The sequence below is a fragment of the Lissotriton vulgaris genome, chromosome 2_1, assembly GCF_964263255.1.
Source record: "Lissotriton vulgaris chromosome 2_1, aLisVul1.2, whole genome shotgun sequence".
Taxonomy (NCBI): Eukaryota; Metazoa; Chordata; class Amphibia; order Caudata; family Salamandridae; genus Lissotriton; species Lissotriton vulgaris.
In genome coordinates, this window is record NC_141687.1 from 1,982,307,969 (window position 1) to 1,982,328,599 (window position 20,631).

Here is a 20,631-nt window from a genome sequence, read left to right on the forward strand (position 1 = left end):
AGTATTCATTAGTAAATTAAAGTCACCACCGACAAGGAGTCATGTTTGGAAAAACTCAGGGGAGTCTAAGTTCGGAGCATAAATGTTGGCTAATTATATGGAATGACCAGCAAGTGTCCCTGTAACCAAGGATTATCTACCAAAGTTATCTATGAAGGAGGCCATTGGGTGGAAGGCTAAACTTGTGTCGATGAGGGTGCAGACTCCACTAGAGGATGTGCTTGGTGGAATGTGTGTCTCCTTCAATAAAGTGATCTGGGCGCCTTGGTGGGCAAGTTACTGTAAAACGTATTAACCTTTCCGATGATTGTTTAGGCCCCTGATGTTCCAAGATATAAGTGTGACGGACTCAGACTGTAAGTCAGAGGGTCGGGCGTGCCATGGAGGGACATGGTGGAAGCAATGTAGTGGTACAGATATATGACTCGACTAAAAGAGCATGCTGGCGGAGAAACAATATACATAAACATTGTCAAACACTGTCAAACAACCAACTCCCATTCCCCCACCCTCCACCCACACCAGGCCGAAGAGAGCCCGGTGAATCCCAATTCTAGCATCTACCGGAATATACAAAAAGAAACAATCACAGGCACCACAACACAGCAGGATCAACAGGCCTCTCAGGCTGTGTAAATGGCATGGCAGTAGGCCGCAGCAGCAAGCTGAGCTCTGTGCAGCGGGCACCCGACCATAGGTGAGGGCAAAGAGGGGGTGATAACCTGCCCTGAGGAGAGGCACTGGCGGTCCAACGGGGCATGATGATCGAAGCACCTCAGGCTCAGGAGCATCCAGTGCGGCCTTCAAGGAGGAGCCAGGCCACCCTTCGCCACCTGACCACCAGGATCGGATCACAGCTGCATGTAAATGTAAATGTATTTGAGCTTATATAGCGCACAGCTACCCGCAGTGGGTTTCCCGGCGCTTGCTTAGGGAACCCGTCCTGGTATTCCCCTGTGAGATAACCCCGGCAGGGTATCCACAAGGTGAAAGCCAGGCATTCCGCCGCGAGGGGCCGTTGTGGAGATTAAGCAAGCTATTGCCCAGAGTCGCAGAGTGTGAAGTGTGTGCATCAACTTCAGAATGAGTGTATCATGCCCCCGACAGCTAGAGCAGCTGGGTCAGCGGCCCTGATGATGTAGAATTGTCGTGGGGATTCATTCCAGCAGCTTGTAGGGAGGATTCCGTCGGAGCTTCAAAGCTGTGTGGCCATCCAGGTCATCAGCTAGGCCACACATCCAGCTTTGTTTTTTAACCTAGTGTGGACATGTCAGTATATGTCATCAGTAGTTTGAGAAGGGGACACTCTGTTAGCTCAGCAGTTTTTTGAGCAATTGTTTTGCAAACATTCGCCTTGAGCACAGCATTTTAGGAGCTAGTTGTTTAGAATTATTGCAAAGTCAGAGCATCAGAGGATGCAGAAGTAGGTCTGTTTAGAGACAGATATATTTTTGAAGAAATCTGAACTTTCTTCAGCTGTGGGCAGCAGAAGTTGACTTCAGGGCCTGCAGCCAACCGGCCATGGGCAGCCAGGCAGGATCTAAGAGTTAATAAAAAAACACCTTATTTGATTGATTTTTCTTGGTGTTTTTTTTTGTTTTTTGCACTGGGCTAAGTTTTTAGGTCTCGGCACATGCGCAGTCTCGCTGGCGAGGTTCAATGCCTCTGAGTAGCGAGGTTAAGCCCCGCTCCTCTTCTCCATTGGCTGGCCACCTAAACGGCAGCCAGCCATTGGAGAAGAGGTCTCAGTGACGTAATTCTCTTGATCTAAGCCCCGTCTTTTTCGGATTGGGGGCGAGTTTTTTAGTTTCTTTCTACCCTCTTCTCTATTGGCTGGAATGGTAAACAACTGTTATATATTTGAGATTACTCTGTTCCTCCTTGGTTCTCTCGTGCTTGCAAGCACGAGAGATCTTCACAGTTATTCTAGAATCTTGTCCTTCAGTCGTGAGGATTCCTCGAACGTCACATTGGACGTTGGCTTCCCTCACGACTGGACGGCTCTGGTAGTGGGTGTTTTTACCTTGAACTAAAATCAGAAATAAACACAGTCTGAACCTACGCAAGTCTCTGTGATCTTCACTTAACATATTTGGCGACGATCGGGATTTTCTCCGCACCCACCGCCAGTCAAGACTTACCAGAACTCGACCACTCTTCGTCTTCCACCTCTTCAACTGAACCTGCCTCCAGTCCGACTTCTGTCACAGGTCGTATACTTTTGGACACTCTCTCCCCGTCCATCACCTGGCTCCCGGCGTGGATTTCTTTCATTTCTGGCATTCTTCCGGCGCTGCTTGTTTCTGCCAGTTGCTGTCTCGCGCTCAGTCACGCGCGCAACATTCCAACTTCCTGCTCGCGCTGCTTCACGCGCGCTACGCCTTAATCGCCAGACAAGCCCACCGCCTCTAGAAAATTACGTCGTCCTGTCACCTTGACGACGACGCTGACGGCCATTTTTTTCAGCGACCTTTTAAACAAGCCTTCGTCTAGCATTCCGTGCAGTCTTAAGCGCGTTTTGCTGCTCTCAATTTCATTTTCAAGTACAGCGATAGGCACGCTTCATTGCCTACCATGTTTATTTGATTCACCAAAGTCATTTATTAATCACAGCGATAGGCACGCTTTACTGCCTGCCATGTTCATTGACATTTCATTGTTATTACAAGTCTTCAAGCAACTACAGCGATAGGCACGCTTTACTGCCTACCATGTTCATTTGACATTTCATTATTATTACAAGTCTTCAAGTAACCAAAGCGATAGGCACGCTTTACTGCCTACCATCTTTATTTTACCTTGTTATTTATATTACAAGTCTTCAAGTAACCACAGCGATAGGCACGCTTTACTGCCTACCATCTTTATTTTACCTTGTTATTTTACACTTAGAGTCATTCATTTACCATAGTGTTAGACATTCTTCATTTTCCTTCACAAACATTTCACCATGGCTTCTTCTCAACAATTTCAAACACCAGCTCCTTTTCTACAAACTCCTGGGAAACCTACTCTTGCTTGGCGCAATTGGCTAAAAGGTTTTGAGAACTATTTAGTAGCCATCGAGGCTACCAAGTATGATCCTCCTCGCAAGGTTGCCATTCTTTATGGTTGTTTGGGAGTTGCTGCTCAACAAGTTTTTGAAAACTTACCCCATATTGCTTCTCCCGCTGGTGAGTCCGGTGACAACTGGGATGTTTTCCAAGAAGCCATTGTTCGTCTCAATAAACAATATGACGATGAGCCCAGTATTGTATTAGAACGTCATAATTTTTTCAAACGTAAACAAAGTATTGATGAAACTGTAGAAGACTATATCGCTCAACTCAGAATCCTGGCTTCTACCTGCGACTTTGGTGCTAGTACAGATGCCTCTATCAGAGATCAATTTATCTTTGCTTGTTTTTCAAAAAAAATCCAGGAACGTTTATTAAGTTGCAAAAACCCTTCTTTAACTGAAACAATTGATATCGCCAAGGGGATTGAACGCGCAACTTATTCCTCTAAGATTCTACAAGAAAGCATTTCTCAACCTTCTGTTCATTTGGTCGAACAAGCTTCTGGTTTCACTTCCATTGACCTCGTTAACAATTCTTCAAGACAACTAAATAGGAAACCTCTCATTTGCTACAGATGCGGATCCAGGAATCATCTTGGCAATTCTCCCATGTGTCCTGCTTCTGGCAAAAAATGCTCCTCCTGCAAGAAAATTGGTCATTTTCCTTCTGTTTGCAGGGGTCGCAAAAGATTCACTAGAGTCAATAATATTGAGATTCAAGAAAATGTAGAGTCTTGTTCCACCAGACTTAATGATGTTATGTTGTCAATTGAATGTGATTCTCTTGGATTTACTAAAATTAAGAGTCCCTTGTGTGAATTGTTGATTGGTACAATTACAATCCAGGTCAAAGCTGATTCTGCTCTCCCATCACCATTTTATCTGACCTTACCTTTTATGCTAATTGGAGTAAAGTTGTTCTTTCCAAGTCAGATCTCAATCTCAAGGCATTTGGCGAAAAGGACATCGATATGTTGGGTTTCTTTTATTCTAACATTGCTTGTCTAGGCAGATACACTTTCACCAACGTTTATGTTGCCCTCAACGGCAGGGATGTCGTAGGTTGGTTTGATTTATCCAGAATGGGCTTGATCCTCAAGCCTGGTTCTGACCAACCCATTGCCTTAGGCGACATTCCTCATGACTATTATACTAGTCATGATTCTGGGAACTTTGATATTTCAGATCTTTCCTTTCCCATAGTCAAAATAGACACCTTGCTGAGTTCTTACCCAAACTTATTTAAAAATAAGGTTGGTGCAGTGCTTGGTTTTAAGCATGAAATTCGACTTAAACCCAATGCTCAGCCGGTTGTTCACAAAGTTCGTCCTCTTCCCTTGAGCGCTAGAGATGAACTTAAAAGCGTTCTGAAGAACCTCTGCGATGAAGGAATCATTGCTCCCTGTGACTCATCCGAATGGGTTTCCCCCATTGTCTTAGTTCGCAAGAAAACTGGAGAGGTGAGATTGTGTGTCGATTTACATTCCCTAAATAACAATATCATCGTGGATTGCCACCCCCTTCCTAAAATTCATGACCTATTGGCTAATTTGGGTGGGGCTAAATTCTTCTCCCTCCTTGACCTTAGATCTGCTTATCACCAGATTCCCTTGTCCCTCAGATCTCAGGAGTTAACAACGTTTATCACTCCCTTTGGTGCTTTCAAGTACCTTAGGCTTCCCTTTGGTTTGGCCTCTGCAGCCAACATTTTCTAAAAACTAATGGACAACCTGTTTCAAGACATCCCTGGCATGCAAGCGTATCAAGATGACATCTTGGTCTACGCCAACGACTCTTTTCAGCATAATCACACTCTCAATACCGTTTTACAAGTCTTGGAAAAAGCCGGCATGACTGTTAGACACGACAAGTGTAAATTTGGTGTTCAAGAGTTAGATTACTTGGGTCACTCCCTTTCTCCCAATGGCATTAAACCCAAGTTCTCTTTAATTAAAGCCATTCGTGATGCCAAACCTCCCAAGGATCGTGACGCACTTCGCTCCTTCCTGGGCTTATCTGAATATTACGCCAGATTCGTTCATGGTTACGCACAGATTGTTGAACCTTTAAGAATGCTCTTAAGAAAAGGTGTAAAATTCGTTTGGTCTCAAGACTTGCAAAAAGTTTTTGACCAAGTCAAGAAGATCATCGAAGATTCACCCGCTTTGAATCCTTTTTATGACGGCTCTATGTGTTTTATCACTGTAGATGCCAGTCTTACTGGTTTGGGTGCCATCCTGGGACAGTGGGTTGAGGGCAAAGAACACACGGTTGCCTTCGCATCCAGAACACTTCTTCCTGCTGAAACCAGGTACAGCACAATTGAAAGAGAAGCCCTGGCTTGCGTTTGGGCAATTCAAAAGTTCAAATCTTACATTTGGGGTCGCGAATTCGAGATTTACACAGACCACAAGCCCCTTATGCACATGCTTTCTGACAGTACTTCCAATAGGGCTTCTGCCAGACTTGTTCGTCTCCTTTCCAAGCTTCACGAATTTCATTTTGTCATCAAACACATTCCCGGGGGTAAGAATTTCAGGGCCGATTGCCTCTCTAGAATGTCTTTAACTGATGATTCAATTGTTAATGATGATATTGAATGTGTTGTTGCCACCATCGATGCAGTTGCTGAATGTCAACCCATTTCTGAAGCACAATGGAATATAGCTTATGCAAATGACGTTGTTCTTTCCAAAGTTAAGGATTTCATTGTCAACAAATGGCCTGAACGTAGAACCTTACCCACTGAACTAAAAGGTTTTGCAAATGTTTCAGAAGAACTTTCTTTGGTCAATGATATGGTCATGCGCAACGATCTATTTGTCCCTCCTCAGTCTGTTCGTGATCATATCATTCGTTCTGCCCATCAGGGTCACCTGGGTATTGTTAAAACCTGTCAACACATCAAACAATTTTATTGGTGGCCTTCCATGGACTCTCACATCAGGAAAATGATTGACAATTGCACTCAGTGCATTCTTTCTGATAAGCATTGGAAAACTCTCTCCACACCTTTATGTCCTGTTCCCCTACTGGCTGGTCCGTGGGACAAAGTAGCTTTGGACTTTTCTGGTCCATATGACGTGTTACCCTCTGAGCATAAGTTTCTCATCCTTCTTGTTGATTATTACTCTAAATGGACTCTATTATTCTTTTTGCAATTCTACCTCCACTGACAACGCCATTAAATTCCTACAGTCTGTTTTTGATATTGAAGGTTTTCCCAAGTCCATCGTTACTGACAATGGAACTCATTTTGTCTCTCAAAAAATGTGCTCTTTTCTCAGCTGTCACGATATTTCTCACTACAAAGTTGCCTTGTACTCACCGTCCTCAAATGGTCTAGTTGAAAGGTGCAATCGCATTATTAAGGAGGGTGTTCAAACCGCCATTTCTTCTAGGCTTGACCCCCTTTCTTTCGTCCATGACAAAGTGTGGGCCTACAATACCTCCCCACATTCCACTACTGGGGTCTCACCCTTTAACTTACTTCGAAAAAGAAGAGTTCATTCTGTTCTCAATCCTAGTTGGTTGCATAAGGATTCTGATTTGTCTGATTCTTCTTTTTCTGTTCAAGATCATGTGAGTGCTAAACAATTGTCTATGAAATCACGTTTTGATGAAGGTAAACATTCTGTTGATCAACCTTTGTTAAAAGGAGATATGCTTCTTATTAAAAATCCCAAAAGAGTTTCCAAAGGGAGGTCTAAATTTTCCTCTCCAAATTTGGTCACACAAGTTAGTAAAACCTCAGCCCTTCTTGATGACAGTGGATGGTGGAACAAGCGAGCTCTTGTTAAGATTTCTCCACTTCAAGCCCATGTCATCAAGAAACATGCCACTTCAGATTCTGAGCATTGTGATTGGTTTGATTTCTTTTACGCTCAACCACCCTCTTCCAATCCAGTTGCTCAAACCCCTTCCAATCCAATTGCCTGAACCTCCACGTCCTCTGAGACCACTGTTCCCGCTCATTCCCCTTTTCCTCCAGTTTCCCTTCCTTCCACCTCTGTTTTGCCACAGTCCTCTGTCCCCGCAGAGTTACCCTTACCACACGATTCGATTTCACAGGAAACCTCTGAAGTGGCAACAAAAAGGGCTTTTCGTTTAAAGCAGTTATCCTGCAGATTGAGAGACTATGTTTTAGAATAATTTTGCATAAATTTGCAATACTCGTGTTTGTTTTTGCTATTGCTCATGTTGCTTTTGTATGTTTTCTTTGTTTTCCTTCTTAGTGGGGAAGATGTTATATATTTGAGATTACTCTGTTCCTCCTTGGTTCTCTCGTGCTTGCAAGCACGAGAGATCTTCACAGTTATTCTAGAATCTTGTCCTTCAGTCGTGAGGATTCCTCGAACGTCACATTGGACGTTGGCTTCCCTCACGACTGGACGGCTCTGGTAGTGGGTGTTTTTACCTTGAACTAAAATCAGAAATAAACACAGTCTGAACCTACGCAAGTCTCTGTGATCTTCACTTAACAACAACCGTCAAAAACACGCCCGTTGTTTACATTCCAGCCAATGGAGAAAAGGGGAGAAAGAAAAACACGCCCCCCATTCGCAAAAGGACGGGGCTTAGTGACAAATGGCGAGCGCTGGTTTAATGATTCAATGTGATACAGCGAAGAGTTGACTTTTCCTAGGCACTGTAACTTCTCTTGCTCGGTCGTTGCTGAAAGATAGTATATAGGGAATGCTTCGATTCCGCACTGCGGGAGGGTTTTGCTAATAACACGCGTCAGCAATTTCCTACGGAAACACAAAAAATCTGCACTTTGTATTCAATTTCTTATCCAGCTATGAAGTTTATAGTGAATTCTTTTACAAGGTTTACTCTTGGGTCAGACGCTAGAAACTGCCGCGTGCATTTTGATCTAATACGATTGCTTGTGATAGTAAACCACACTGCCCTGTTCTTGCTCTTCCACTTTCTCCTAAATCGAGGGCCGGTATATTCAGGGAGCGGATGGTACAATCCGTCACGCCCCGCGTTTGCTCAGTGAATGGTTCGGCCGAGGTGGCGGCAGCATTCCAGAGAGCCATGCAGAGAGTGTGTATGCTGGACGCGATGCTGTGCACTGGGAGTCTCGGGCTGGCTCTGCAGATCTCGGGGTTGTGTGAAGGGGGCTCAGCCGCACAGTGAATCATGGACCTGGTTCTGCTGTCCGCGGATACACGCTCGCGTGCCCCTCAGTTCACGAGCATGGTACCGCCCGGCGGCTGCTAATCCCGGATCTGACTTTGCTGCTGGGGAGCTGCAGGGACGCTCACCGGGGTACATGAGGTGCTCTGTATTGGCCACGATGGACGATGAGAGGTATGTGTGTGCCTGCTGCGGGGAACTAAAAAAACAAATGAAAGTAGACAAAGGGCATGCTAAATCAAAATAGCAGCCTGCTGGGGATGGAGATCCTGCTGCCAGCTGGGCACGCATGCACACCTGGGCAGACAGGTTGCCGCGTGGCTACAGAAAAGGGGTGATGAGCACCAGCTGCTAACATGCTGTGTCTCAGTTGCAAAAGGTACTTGCTGTAGCTGCATGATTGGGGTGACAGGAAAGCAAGAGCAGGCAACCTGCTGCGTGGATGACAGGAGGGCGAAGCAAGCAGCAGGCCGCAGGAGGTGGGTAGCAGGGGTCACACAGTAAGCGTTAGCCTTCTGTCAGGGGTCCTGAGACCGTTACACAAGAGCATCCTTGCACTGCAGATGGTTAGCTGTGGCCGAGGTCAGATGGCTTGCTAGAGGTAGGCGGCAAAGCGCGAAGGGAAGCGGAGCCAGGGCTGTAGTGATTTATTTAGTAGGGTGAGCAGGGTCGGACGTGGACAGAAGCTAGGCCGGGTCACCAAAATAAGTGGCCCCTATTAGCGAATCAAAAATATTGGCCGACATTTTGAAAACGAGGCAGTTTTCAACTTGGAATGATACGTTGTGTGAGTGTTTTGCAAGGTATGGGAGAATGCATGGATTTGAGCTTCTTGCAGGCAGTGTTAGTGGAAATGTTGGGGTAATCAACAGTAAATGCCATCCCACCAGACCATATAGCAGCCCACATACAGAGCTGTCAGACCAGCCCTTAAGGTACTGCCAGATTGCCCTATTGGACAGTCGTACCCTGGCATAGAGACAGTCAGAGGTGGTAGGCAGAGCTGGCGCAGGTGGCATCCAGGCACAGGCAACAGTTTGGAGCAGCTTGCAGCAGAGTGATAGCTGTATTGTTGCTTTGCTTTGATTTTTGCACAGAGGGTTCCTGTCACTAGTGCATCTCCATAGTCTGTATTAGGCTCAAGCCAGAGCATGTGTGAATGGTCCCCTTGCCCTGTGTGGTGCAGAGCGGCTTTGGATATGACTAGTGACATCAGAGAGTAACACAGGCAGTCTGACTGCACGTGGCCGCAGGAGCAAGCAGATGTTGGGAGAAGAAAGCTTGGGATTAAACGTGTCGTGAAGGTATCTGTTTGAAACGTACTGTACAGCAAATATCAGTGACAGGGAGTTCAGAGGATCAAAGCAAGTTGGCTACTGGAGACAGACAGGTAAGGCCATGTGCCTACATAACCTTTTGAAGTTGAGGTCAATATGCCGTATACCCAATATCATTCTGTCTGCCAGAGTTAGATAACTATGACCAAGGGAGTAGAGGATGAAGGTAGTGTGGTGAAAAAAGCACCAGGGATTTGGGGAATCAAGAAAGGGTAACTTGCCTAAAGAAAGGGAGACAGTGATATGCAACTTCTGGGCTTTAGGATCAGGAAACACAGTGCACTGGTCGCAGAGAACTGATGTGTGGGTCAGAGGGTGACCGAAGTAGCAATGTGTTTGAAAATGAAATCTGGGTACAGTGCGACAAAGCAGCAGAGCCCAACTGGTGAAAAGTGTTAGAAATTAGAAGTGTGTAGAAAACAGCTAACTAGTGTTCGAGTAGGAGCAGTGCTAAACAAGACTGCATGGGCAATCTCAGTAGGCGCAAGGGGATTGAATTACTCTTTTTTTTTTAATGGGAGAGTATCATACAAAAAAACTGTGTGCAACATAAGGCACCCCATCTAGGACTCAGACCTGCCTGTGAACAGGGATAACTGTTTTGCGTCAGTATTGTAGGACTGTGTGATGAATCAGAGCTGTCAACTTGCTAAAAATGAGAATTACCAAGCCAGTTGGCCGATGGAATGGATGAATTAAAGTGAATGGAGCAAGCCACTGAAGGCATGGTGTAGAGCAGTAGTTAATTGTAGGTAGTGACTGTTGAAACTGAAGTATATTCATTAGGCAGAAAATTGATTATGCAAAACCAAGGGTAGTGGCATTATCCGCAGGCAGCCTCAAATTGAGGACAGAGTATTGAAGTCCCAGGTATCCCACCTGTGCTAGGGAACACAGCAGCATCTGAGCACTGGTGATAGGCAAGGAGGCCTTACAACAATGTGCTGCGGATGGGAGTTAAGAAGGGACAGAGGGACCGGTCACCTGCTGTCGGTGCTGACCTTTTAGCAGGGCACAAAACCACAACCGCCACCGCCACCACCACCACATCCACCACTACATCCACCACCACCACATCCACCACCACCACATCCACCACCACCATCACCACATACACCACCACCACCACATCCACCACCACCACATCCACCACCACCACATCCACCACCACCACACCCACCACCACCACCACATCCACCACCACCACATCCACCACCACCAGATCCACATCCACCACCTCCACCACCACCACATCCACCACCACCACATCCACATCCTTGTGTGTGTGTGTGTGTGTGGGTGCAAATGCAATAGGTCTCACATTTGGGAGAGATTAAGCTAAAAGGCATTGTAAATGACAATGCCATTTAGTTATCTGATTTCAAAACAAACACATAAATAAAAAAGTTGTCATTTACAATGCCAATAGCTCTAACTTTTGCAAAGGCGAGACCGTTGCACTGTAAATGCTTGTTTCATTTTGTAGTTGTTTGATCTTTTTTAACAAATGTTTTCCTACTAACTTCAGGGCTGTTGTAGAAGCCTGTACAAAAACCTGATATGGGTTCAGCTTGACAGATTGTGTTCAGACCCGTCAAGTGGGGGGCAAAAAAAATATTACGGGGCAAAAGAAATGCCATGTTTAATGTTTTTTTAAATCTACTTGAAAGTCACATATTAAAAGCTAACAAGAGCTTAATTTTAACGTGTGGTTCTTCAGTGAATGTGTATGTGTGTCTGTGTAAAATATATGTATAAGTACACTCTACATTTGTGTGAAAGTCAGCACCTTCATTTGTATCCTAGTGTATCCTAGTGTAATCATTATTAAGCAAAGTGATGAACGTAGGGGGAAATTCCTATGAATCATGATCCTTTCATATATAATTCCAAATTGGTGTACAGTGAAATAGGATAGTTTTACTTGAGAGAAGAGAAAGAATAAGTAGCATGTTGTAGCATTAGTGTACTGGGCCCCAAACTATATTTTTTATCTTAGCTATTTTCGTCTAACCTCTAGCTACCATCATACTGAATTGGTCCTCCGATGGATCTTGTTCTGTGCTGAAAGGGACTGGGTATTCGGCAGATGAGTAATTATCAAATGAGGACCAGGAATAAGATAATTGCCATCCTCTAACGCTATATCCTAAACCTTTAGAAATCTAATGAACTATACAGAAGATATCAATCAAATGATTTACCCGCAAGAAATATTTAGTCAGAACCATCAGAGCTCAGTTTATGTTCAAAGGTTTAGTTATTCAATCAAGGATAAAGAAAATTAAACAAGACAGCATACAACCCTAGAATTAATGTAATACTAGGTTTAATAAAGCAATGTCAGACTCTGCAAGATTCAAGGATGACAGGCATAAGAATCTTCCTCTGCCAAGGGAGATTCTGGACGTCTGTAGTGATATGGATCGATAGCAAATCAGTTGAGCCGTACAAAAACCCATGGGAAAGTTCAGTAAGTTTAAAGTGACCAGTACCAGTTCTTTAAAAACAGTAATCTGACTTAGTGTGTCACTTCAACGCCAAAGTCTCAGCAACATGACGCAAACCCTTCAGCTGAACAGGTTCCACTCCGCTTGCATATGCGCCGGCAGCAAATTGCAGTATTACATCTCAGTTCGCATTATCCTCAGATGTTTAAGTCATCAGTCTCACCACTGTAAAGCTGATCACACATATGTGCTCATGCCATGCCGTGTTTTTTAGTTCCAAGATCTGAATAATTATACTCCAGAGTTTTCCGGGGTGACACCCCTTGACATCATCAGGAATGCCAGACCACTCTGTCCCATTAGTTGCTTTGATAGGATGCATATGATGTAGTAGGCAATAAGTATACAATCCGCGAGAATTAAGTATTTCAAGTTACACAGTTTCCTTAAAACCATTGTAAGTTTAGTCATATGAACAATGTGATATTCAGAGAGTAAGAAAATACATGCTCTAGAATTCTCAACAGTTCTTTCTGAAGCATTTGTTCCAAGATGTAACCGATTTGGTTGCAAATACAGTTAAACTGCACTGGGGATGTCAAAGGACATTTGAAAGTTAGAATACAAGTGGTAACTTTGCTAGAAGTTCCCACAGATTTCATCCTGTTAAGGCTTGGAAAAAGGAAGCAAGATTTGAGGCCTGCATGAAATACAGCTCAATGAATTATGCGAAAATATGAATCTCACTATGACTAGCATATAATATAAAATTCACAAATAAATTCTTTAAGATATACTTCAATCAAATCATAATTGTTTCATGTAAGTATAGGGTACTCATAAACGTTTGCAAATGTCATCGATGCACATACAAAAGAAAAGTACATATTAATCTTCTTTGCATATATGTTAATATGGCACACATAATTTTCAGAATGTTTGATGAAAGATTTGCAAAAACAACTTTAATTAAAACATGTGTAGCACCTACTTTTCTATTGTCATTTTCAGTGTACACGTTGCACATAATTATCTAGTTCTAACAATTGAAACATTAATGGTTGCAGGTAGGATTTCTTTGATATTATTAATGTCACATTATCATACTATGAGATCATGTCATTAAATGTGTTAAAATTTCACATCCACTTTAGTAATCATAAAATATAACATGAGCTTATTCTAGCATTCTGCATGCATGCTTTTACAATGCAGTATCGAAATCAAAGTTGCATGTTGTCATTTTTCTAAAACATGAAACCTACTGCACGTTTTTTCATCATTTATATAAAGAATTGTTACGATTTTTTCTTTTTCTGTTTGTCATACATTTGTTAAGAGAAATCTGCTCTATCAAGCATTAGCTTGGAAAGGTGATGTAATGGTTAGTCTTCTAAAACATGCATCTATTTTGTATTTTTAGATTCTCTACTATGTATGATGTTGATATAATTAACTATCTTCGTTGGGGTTGCAGATTGATGAGCAGGTTGGGATAGTACATGTACTTCGAGGAACAATTATTATTTTTGTATTCCTTGTTTTTAGGCTTACATGCTGATGAAGAAAATCGGTTCACTGGTTAATGTAAGTCATGTCTCTGGTTCCCTGTCTTCTACTCATGTGAGGTTCAAAATTGGTCCAGGTCAGTCCAATTAGCTCTTGGCTTGGAATCGCGAGCTGAACTCAAATATGATCCGTGATGGAATGGATTACCACGGATATAATTCATTGGCTCGGAGAACACCAGGGTCCAAAGTGCAATCAACATCTTTTATCCAGCCAGGGCATTATCTCTCTGATAATGCTCTACCCATCATGTTTTCTGATAGTATAGCTCGAATTCTACTAAAACGTTTTGATCATGTTAAAAGGAATTAAAAATGCAATTATTTTTAAATATTCAGTCCAATCTCAATTATGGTTGACTGGAAGACCGTGTTTTTAAACAGATTATTTAATTACTTTTCTAGGTGCCTGGCGAACTACAGTGCTGCTTTCTTTCTCTATTATTTTATGAAACCCCTCAGTTTTATAATGCATATTGTGTGACACAAAATACATTAAATGCAAGTGATATTTTAAGTATCATTTAAATAGTAATGTAAAATAGCACAGGAGCTGAAGTGCTTGCCTACTAGCAGAACATGCTTCACTGCGTAGGGTGTTTAGCTGGAAGTGTGTTGTCTTTGTTTTGATCCTGTGTGGGAAGTGTTGCCATGTTGAGGTTGACTAACATGAGGTGCAGTTATCATGTTATGGGACATGGGAAGTGCAGGAGATCGAAGTACAGTGGATGGTTTCAGCAAGCTTGCAGCTGTGAGCAGCTCTACAAATCTCATTTCTGTATTTATTATATTCATAGTCCATTTCCCTGCTTATACTATTGTTATGTACATTCTGAAATATTATGTTTAAGGTATAGGTTAAAAGGAGAAGTGGTGGAGAGATCTGCTGGAATGAACTTTGTTAATATAATCCTAAATGTAATTGTCATTGTGAGATACTAAGAAGTGCCTATAGTATGTTGCTAGACGGAACCTACAGTGTTGAATTAAATTAGGGTCCTCTGTTGGTCAGTGTTACATCTCTTCAGTTATTCTGTGTCTTTTGAGTTGGTGATGGGTGGTTTATTGCTGTGGACTGTTGTAGTACTGGATAATAGATATAACCTTCAGCAGTTTTGCCTTATGTGAGTGTAAAAGTGACAGACAGCGGGAGGAGCTACGTCAGCAAACAAGATGGCTGCTTAGGCTCCCGGCTCCGCCGACCTCCGAAACCCGCCGCGATATCCTGTGCATTATCCTGACTTTACGCCCGGTCTCTGTGTGCATGAACTGTTCCGCACTCCGATGGTGAAATCCGTAAACTTTTATCGGCTTGTTGGAAGAAGTTCTGTCGAGTTGAAGTTTGCGGCCTGTTCCAGCGGTGAAGCCGGGGCCTCGAGTACTTTCACAGCCGGGCTGCAGTGCAACAACATCGGCCAGAAGAACCAGGCTGGGTCCGGTCAACTGGAGTGGAGGCTTTGTTTAAGCCCGAATTTGGCGGCGATCGTTTCAATAGCTCATTATCGATGGAGGAGTGATCAAGCTTATTACTGGCTGTGAGTGGAGGTCCCCGTCCCACGGACCCGGTAAGTGGGGCTGCGAGGTTCGTGATTCGGGGCCTCTGGCCTGCGGCCTTAACGGTGTGGACCGTGGCTGCGAGCAAAGACCGGTCACCCTCCGCATCTGCACATTCGCGATCCTGTTTGTCCCCACCGAGGATGTCGGATTCACGCGGGGATGTGTTTGGGACTGATATCGGGCATGAGACGTGGATTGAACGATGCATGAGCCAACGCTGAAGTCAGTACTGGCAGAAATTTGGGCGTTTCAATCACAGGTTGATGTCTTATTGAGCAAATTGGACTCGCTTCTATCAGAGATGCTCCTGGTAGACCCGGACCCGGCCTTACGATTGAAACTGGAATCTGTAGCCATTCAAACCGTGGCCATTTTGACTCTGTGCGAGAGCCCCGCGAGGAAACCGGCATTGGAACAATCGGATGGTGCCCTGGGAGGCGGTGTTCCGAGGATGATATGGTATCACCGAACCTTCCGCCGCTACCGGCTCTGGGGATATCAAAAGGCGTTCCCCTCCCAGAGACTTTTGTTTGTGACTTTCCTTTCACTTTGTGGTCATCTTCTCCTCTCTTGGTGACTCTACGGCTCCTGTGCAGAATACATTGGGACTGTTCAGCCAGGAGGGAGAGGTCTTCAGCGTCTAAAGTTCCCGTGGACCTACTGCCTGCGAGTCGCCATGGATTGCTTTTTGATGACTCTTTTCTCCTTTATTACCTCTTTGTATGCCTTTGGGTCTCGACGGGAGGGGTCCGTGTTCTTGTTCGGAAGGGCCAAGGTTAGGATTGACTAGGTCGGGAAGGGTAGGAGTGACTTTCACAAGAGTTCGACCTGTAACTGCTTACTCTAAGAGGCTGGGCGGTGTTTTCCGGTACCCTCTACTCTCTTCTATAGTGTTGTCATAAGTGTTCTTTTACTGATAGGGGGTGGCTGTATATGGCGGGGGTCTAAAGGGGCTGGGAGCCCGAATGTCTATGCCCTCCTCCATTCTTTTTCCTTCCTTTAGGGTTTTAGTTATTAGGGCCTACAGGCACGCTGCTAGTGGGGTTAGACTGTAGCCATCTGCAGGGGTGCAGGGTGGGGGGCTGGACGTTTTTTTTTTTATTTTGCCTTTTTTATTTTCTATGGCCTTTCTTTTCCTTTCTTTTCTTTCTTAAGGATCAGTATAGCTACGAATCATTCAGACTTTTATCGTATGCTTGTATCTAGTGCTCATGCTTTTCTGATATCCGACTTCCGGGTGGGCAGGCTCCGAGAATTGGTGCAACATGGAATGTATATTGTGTGTTCATTTGCATCGATCTGTATCCTTTGGCGCCGATTCTCCATCACAGTGGTTATTATGTGTCTATCCTGTTTCTTACCCTGTCCCCCGCATTATATGGTTTGATTGTATGGCACCTGATCCTCTCTCATATATTATAAAACGAAACCTTTGACTCATTCTGTAACTTAATTATGCATTCTTATACCAGTTTTGTCCTGAATCGCCGCCGAACCTCTGGGTTGTCGGCTGATGGGCTGTGTAGTACTGTAATATCGGTGGTCTTACTCTATCTAGTGGACAGCCCCCGCGGTTGTAGGCCCATGCCTGTATTTTCTTGAATGCTATAATAAAGGTTTTAAAAAATAAATAAAAAAAGTGACAGACAATAAAAGGGAATTATTAAGGAGCCTTTACGAATTACAGTCAGCTGTCTGACTGCTAAGTATTATAATATCAATTTTTGTGTGAGTTATATTTAGTGTTGCATTTGTATTATCTGGAACTAACTACTCAAGACGGGGCATTGTTGTGGTTTTTCGCTGGTCATTATGCTGTTCCACGTCCCAGGGTTAGTGTTCTTTCTTTGCTGTTGTTTTTTTTAATAGTTATTATTTATTGGGATTAGTTTTGTGCTCTACGTGATAAATATCATTAGTGGGAATTAAGTGCAATCTTTAGTGGGAGGGAGGGATATAGTAATCCAATGCACTGGTTGGCAGTATTAAGAGATGAGTTACAGGAGATTAGCTATTGTTAGAGTACAGGTTGTGACTTTTAAAGGAGAGGTCGTGGAGTTTGAAAGAAGGTGTAGTCTATTTGTAGAGATACAATAGTAATGATTAAGGCAAAGATGCACATGATTTTGTGTAGGCTGTTCTAAGAGAGTGGAGAATGGAAAGAAAGAATATTGTGGAGGCTTTTGAGACAACATGCAAACCTCTAGAATTGCTCATCATATGTTGCCAGATCCATTAGAAAGGTACTGACACCACTAGTGACAGAAACTGAAATGTAAAGTGGACAGGACACTTATCTTCCCAGCCCTCAATGAGTGTCTGTATCTTCCACTCTTTCACAACTGGTCTTTCTTATGTTTGCAGGCAACTGATGCACCAATCTGCAGCATCCAGACATTGGTACTTGGTCTGAGTCCCGAGACTCTGCGCTCACTTTCTGCCTCAGTCATGGTCAAAGTGTGCCGGTGTTTGTCTCCAGTGCTCCCTTTATTATCATCCGCCCAGAAGGCAGCCATCCTGCAGTCTATCAGGGTAAGGCCTCAAGTACAAATATAAACTTTGTAGATTACTTTTTGAGTACTGCTTGGCTGTGAGAAGAAATGGTCTTTGGCCCCATTCTGCATATACACAGAAGGTTATTTAAATGCAGTCCTGGATTCCCCAAAGGAAGTTGCTGTGTGCACATTGCATGTATGCCTCGACATGACACCATTTTGGCTTGCAGAACTAGGAGAGGCATTCTATCTTGTCTAGCTGCAAAGCCTTGCTTTGAAGACATGCATGTTCTGAAAGAGGGCATTGACCTTAACATTTGGGTATAGGGTACAGAAGTTAAGGCACGCAAGAGTATTACCGAGTAAACATGCTTAGTTTGAAAACATGAGTATAAACTTTTGTAGTCATGGCTGTACCATAGAATATTTATTCAGACACTACAGCATACAAACTACATACTTAGGTCTAATTGTTGCACTGCTGTTTCTATTATAATCCACATACTCAGGAATACACGGTTAATAGAGTAGTGAAACCAGATTTCGAGATTCATTGAATGAGCTTTCTATAGTGAAGCACTCAACCACAGCTGTGTCCAGTATACAGGTATAAGATCTAACACCCATCACTTCTGGGCTTAAGTACCTAAAATTAACATATTCTGGTTGTTGCTTGCTACAGCAAAGTCAAGTTTGTAATAGACAAGGGAATCCAAAGGTATATAAGGGACCATGGGTACAAGTATTCATAAAGAAAGAAGACTTCCCTAACTGCAGAATATTTCTAAGCAAAAACCATAGAAGAACATTGAACTCTATGTCAGAAGATTCAAGTGGTTATTTATTCAGTCAAGTAACAATAAAAGCAGAGTTCGATGGGTAAGCAGAGGCACGAGGGAGGATCCATTTATAAGTTCACATTACTGCCAGGTTTCTGCCTACCTCCTGATTCAGTACAGAATTTAGGTACTGTTTTCCTTTGTGAGGAATTGTGTTTCTCCCTCACCCCCAAATTGAAAGTAAGCCAGCATGCAAGACCATTGTGAACAACTGTGTGCAGCCCCTATGGGTTGTAGGTCGGAACCACACAGGCACCTTTCTGCATGCCCTTGCAAAATGGTCCTAACCCCGTACGTGTTCTATTACACCACAAGTTGCTACAACTACTTGCCTTAGGGAAAACGTTGGAGTTTAAACAGTTTAATTTACTATTCTAGCTCCAATCTGTGCAATAGGAGAGAATGTGTCGGACATCATCAATCCATCAACGCTTCCCGTAAGGCAAATCATTGTAACGACTTGCAGGGTAAATGAACGCTTTGTAAAAATGTGTTTGTGGTTCAAACCACATTATAAAGGTGCATCGTGGTCTGAGCAACGGAGTAAAGGGTTTTATCCACTGCTATGCCATATGGTGTTTGTTGACTGTGTGCTGCCAGTGTACCATACCATTATTGGTGCCTGAGTGTAACGCGCATATCATGTAATAGTTGGCAAACGTGTCTTCTGTCTTGGATTTGTAAACTTCTGCAAGTGTTACCACATCTGGTATTGCTTACATTTCTATGTATCATTGTAAACTGATAGCAATCAGTTTACAATGATCTGGCAATGTCGAGACTGATACAATGGCATTTTGTTATTGTAAAGTAGGTGATGTTACATGAAATCTGGAAAGGGAACGTTATTTTCAGGTTTTAATACATGTACTAAAAGCATTCATGAGATTCTAAGTTTTGCTAATAAGATATAAAGTTAATTATTTTGCATATATGCTGTGCCCTCCATGTGCAAGCATAGAGAGTGACCTAAAATTATTAATTTGTACCTCTATATTGCTACAAATGGCAAGGAAAACAATATTTTGTTTCAACATCCCTGAATTCCACAGTCTGCTATGTTAGTTTCTTCTTGAAAAGGGGGCATCTTAAATATTTTTCTGAAATGGAAGTGTCTGTATATCTCTTTCTGTAATGTGTGTGTTGTATGTAATTGTAAAGTGAATAGGCATGCATTTTTTGTTAATGAGACTTTGCAAGTAAGTGAGCAGCACCTTTGCAGTTGTGCCTCAGTGCGTCAGTGGCCTAGGTCGTTTTATTGCTCAGTTTTCGCTTTGGATTCCTATTTTGGTCATAAGATAGAAGTAGTTTGTATGTATTGTTGATGTTCTTGTAACATCTAACAACTGGAATAACTGGATCACCACACAAACAACCTAAAATGTTAAAAACTAAAGTTATTGGTTTTATATGTAGAAAAAATGAGTTACCCCACTAACCAAGAGACAGGGTACAGTAAGTACAAACAACAATGTGAAAGACATACAAATCATCATAAAATGGTTATTTCATAAGAATCAGTCCCCTATGACAAAATCTGGCAATGGATATTGCAATTAGATATGGACAGTTCAGTGAATATAACCAAAACAAAGAAAATAAATAGCGTTGACGCGTTTCGGTGGGGCTACATTATTCAAAAACCACCTTCATCAGGACTAGAATGGTAACTGTCTCTCGTAATGTTTATTTTCTGGTTCAAATTCATGTAGGAGAGAAATAAAATGATGTTTGTCAGTCCAATAAGGAGAAAACTGCCATTTTATGATGATTTGTATGTCTTTCACATATGTTACAGTCTCTTATGTTCTGTATTTGTAATTTTTATTAGTGACCTTTTCAGTACATTATTGTATTTTTATGATTTTTGAGATCATTGTTTTAATAAAGTTGTAGTTTTATGCACCCATTGAGTCATTCCCTGGTGTGCTTGTGAATACCTGTTGGGTCCCATGGTTTGCATACATACGAGATCACTGTAGATTGGTTGAGTTTATTTATATTCAGCACCCCCCCAAATGAAGTGAGGTAATCATTTTACGTCCAAGAGAGCTTGTTGTTGAGTGTACTTATTGTTTTTATAGACTGGTCTTAAAATCGCGAGTTAGCTGTTTCTGCATGGCTGGTCCCATTCTCTCTAAACCTACATGCACTTAAATTTGGTTAGGGAAATGCGATGCAG

General features: G+C 42.9%; 1 protein-coding gene across 1 annotated transcript in view; it reads left to right on the top strand.

The window, feature by feature from the left end:
• STRC (stereocilin) overlaps positions 1-20,631 on the top strand; it is a 446,062-nt gene that overhangs the window by 220,546 nt on the left and 204,885 nt on the right. Inside the window, exons 12-15 of the mRNA XM_086957009.1 lie at positions 4,312-4,518; positions 4,861-5,938; positions 6,636-6,796; positions 17,480-17,647. Coding sequence (XP_086813135.1) covers positions 4,312-4,518; positions 4,861-5,938; positions 6,636-6,796; positions 17,480-17,647 — 1,614 coding nt within the window. The remainder of the gene's footprint in view (positions 1-4,311; positions 4,519-4,860; positions 5,939-6,635; positions 6,797-17,479; positions 17,648-20,631) is intronic.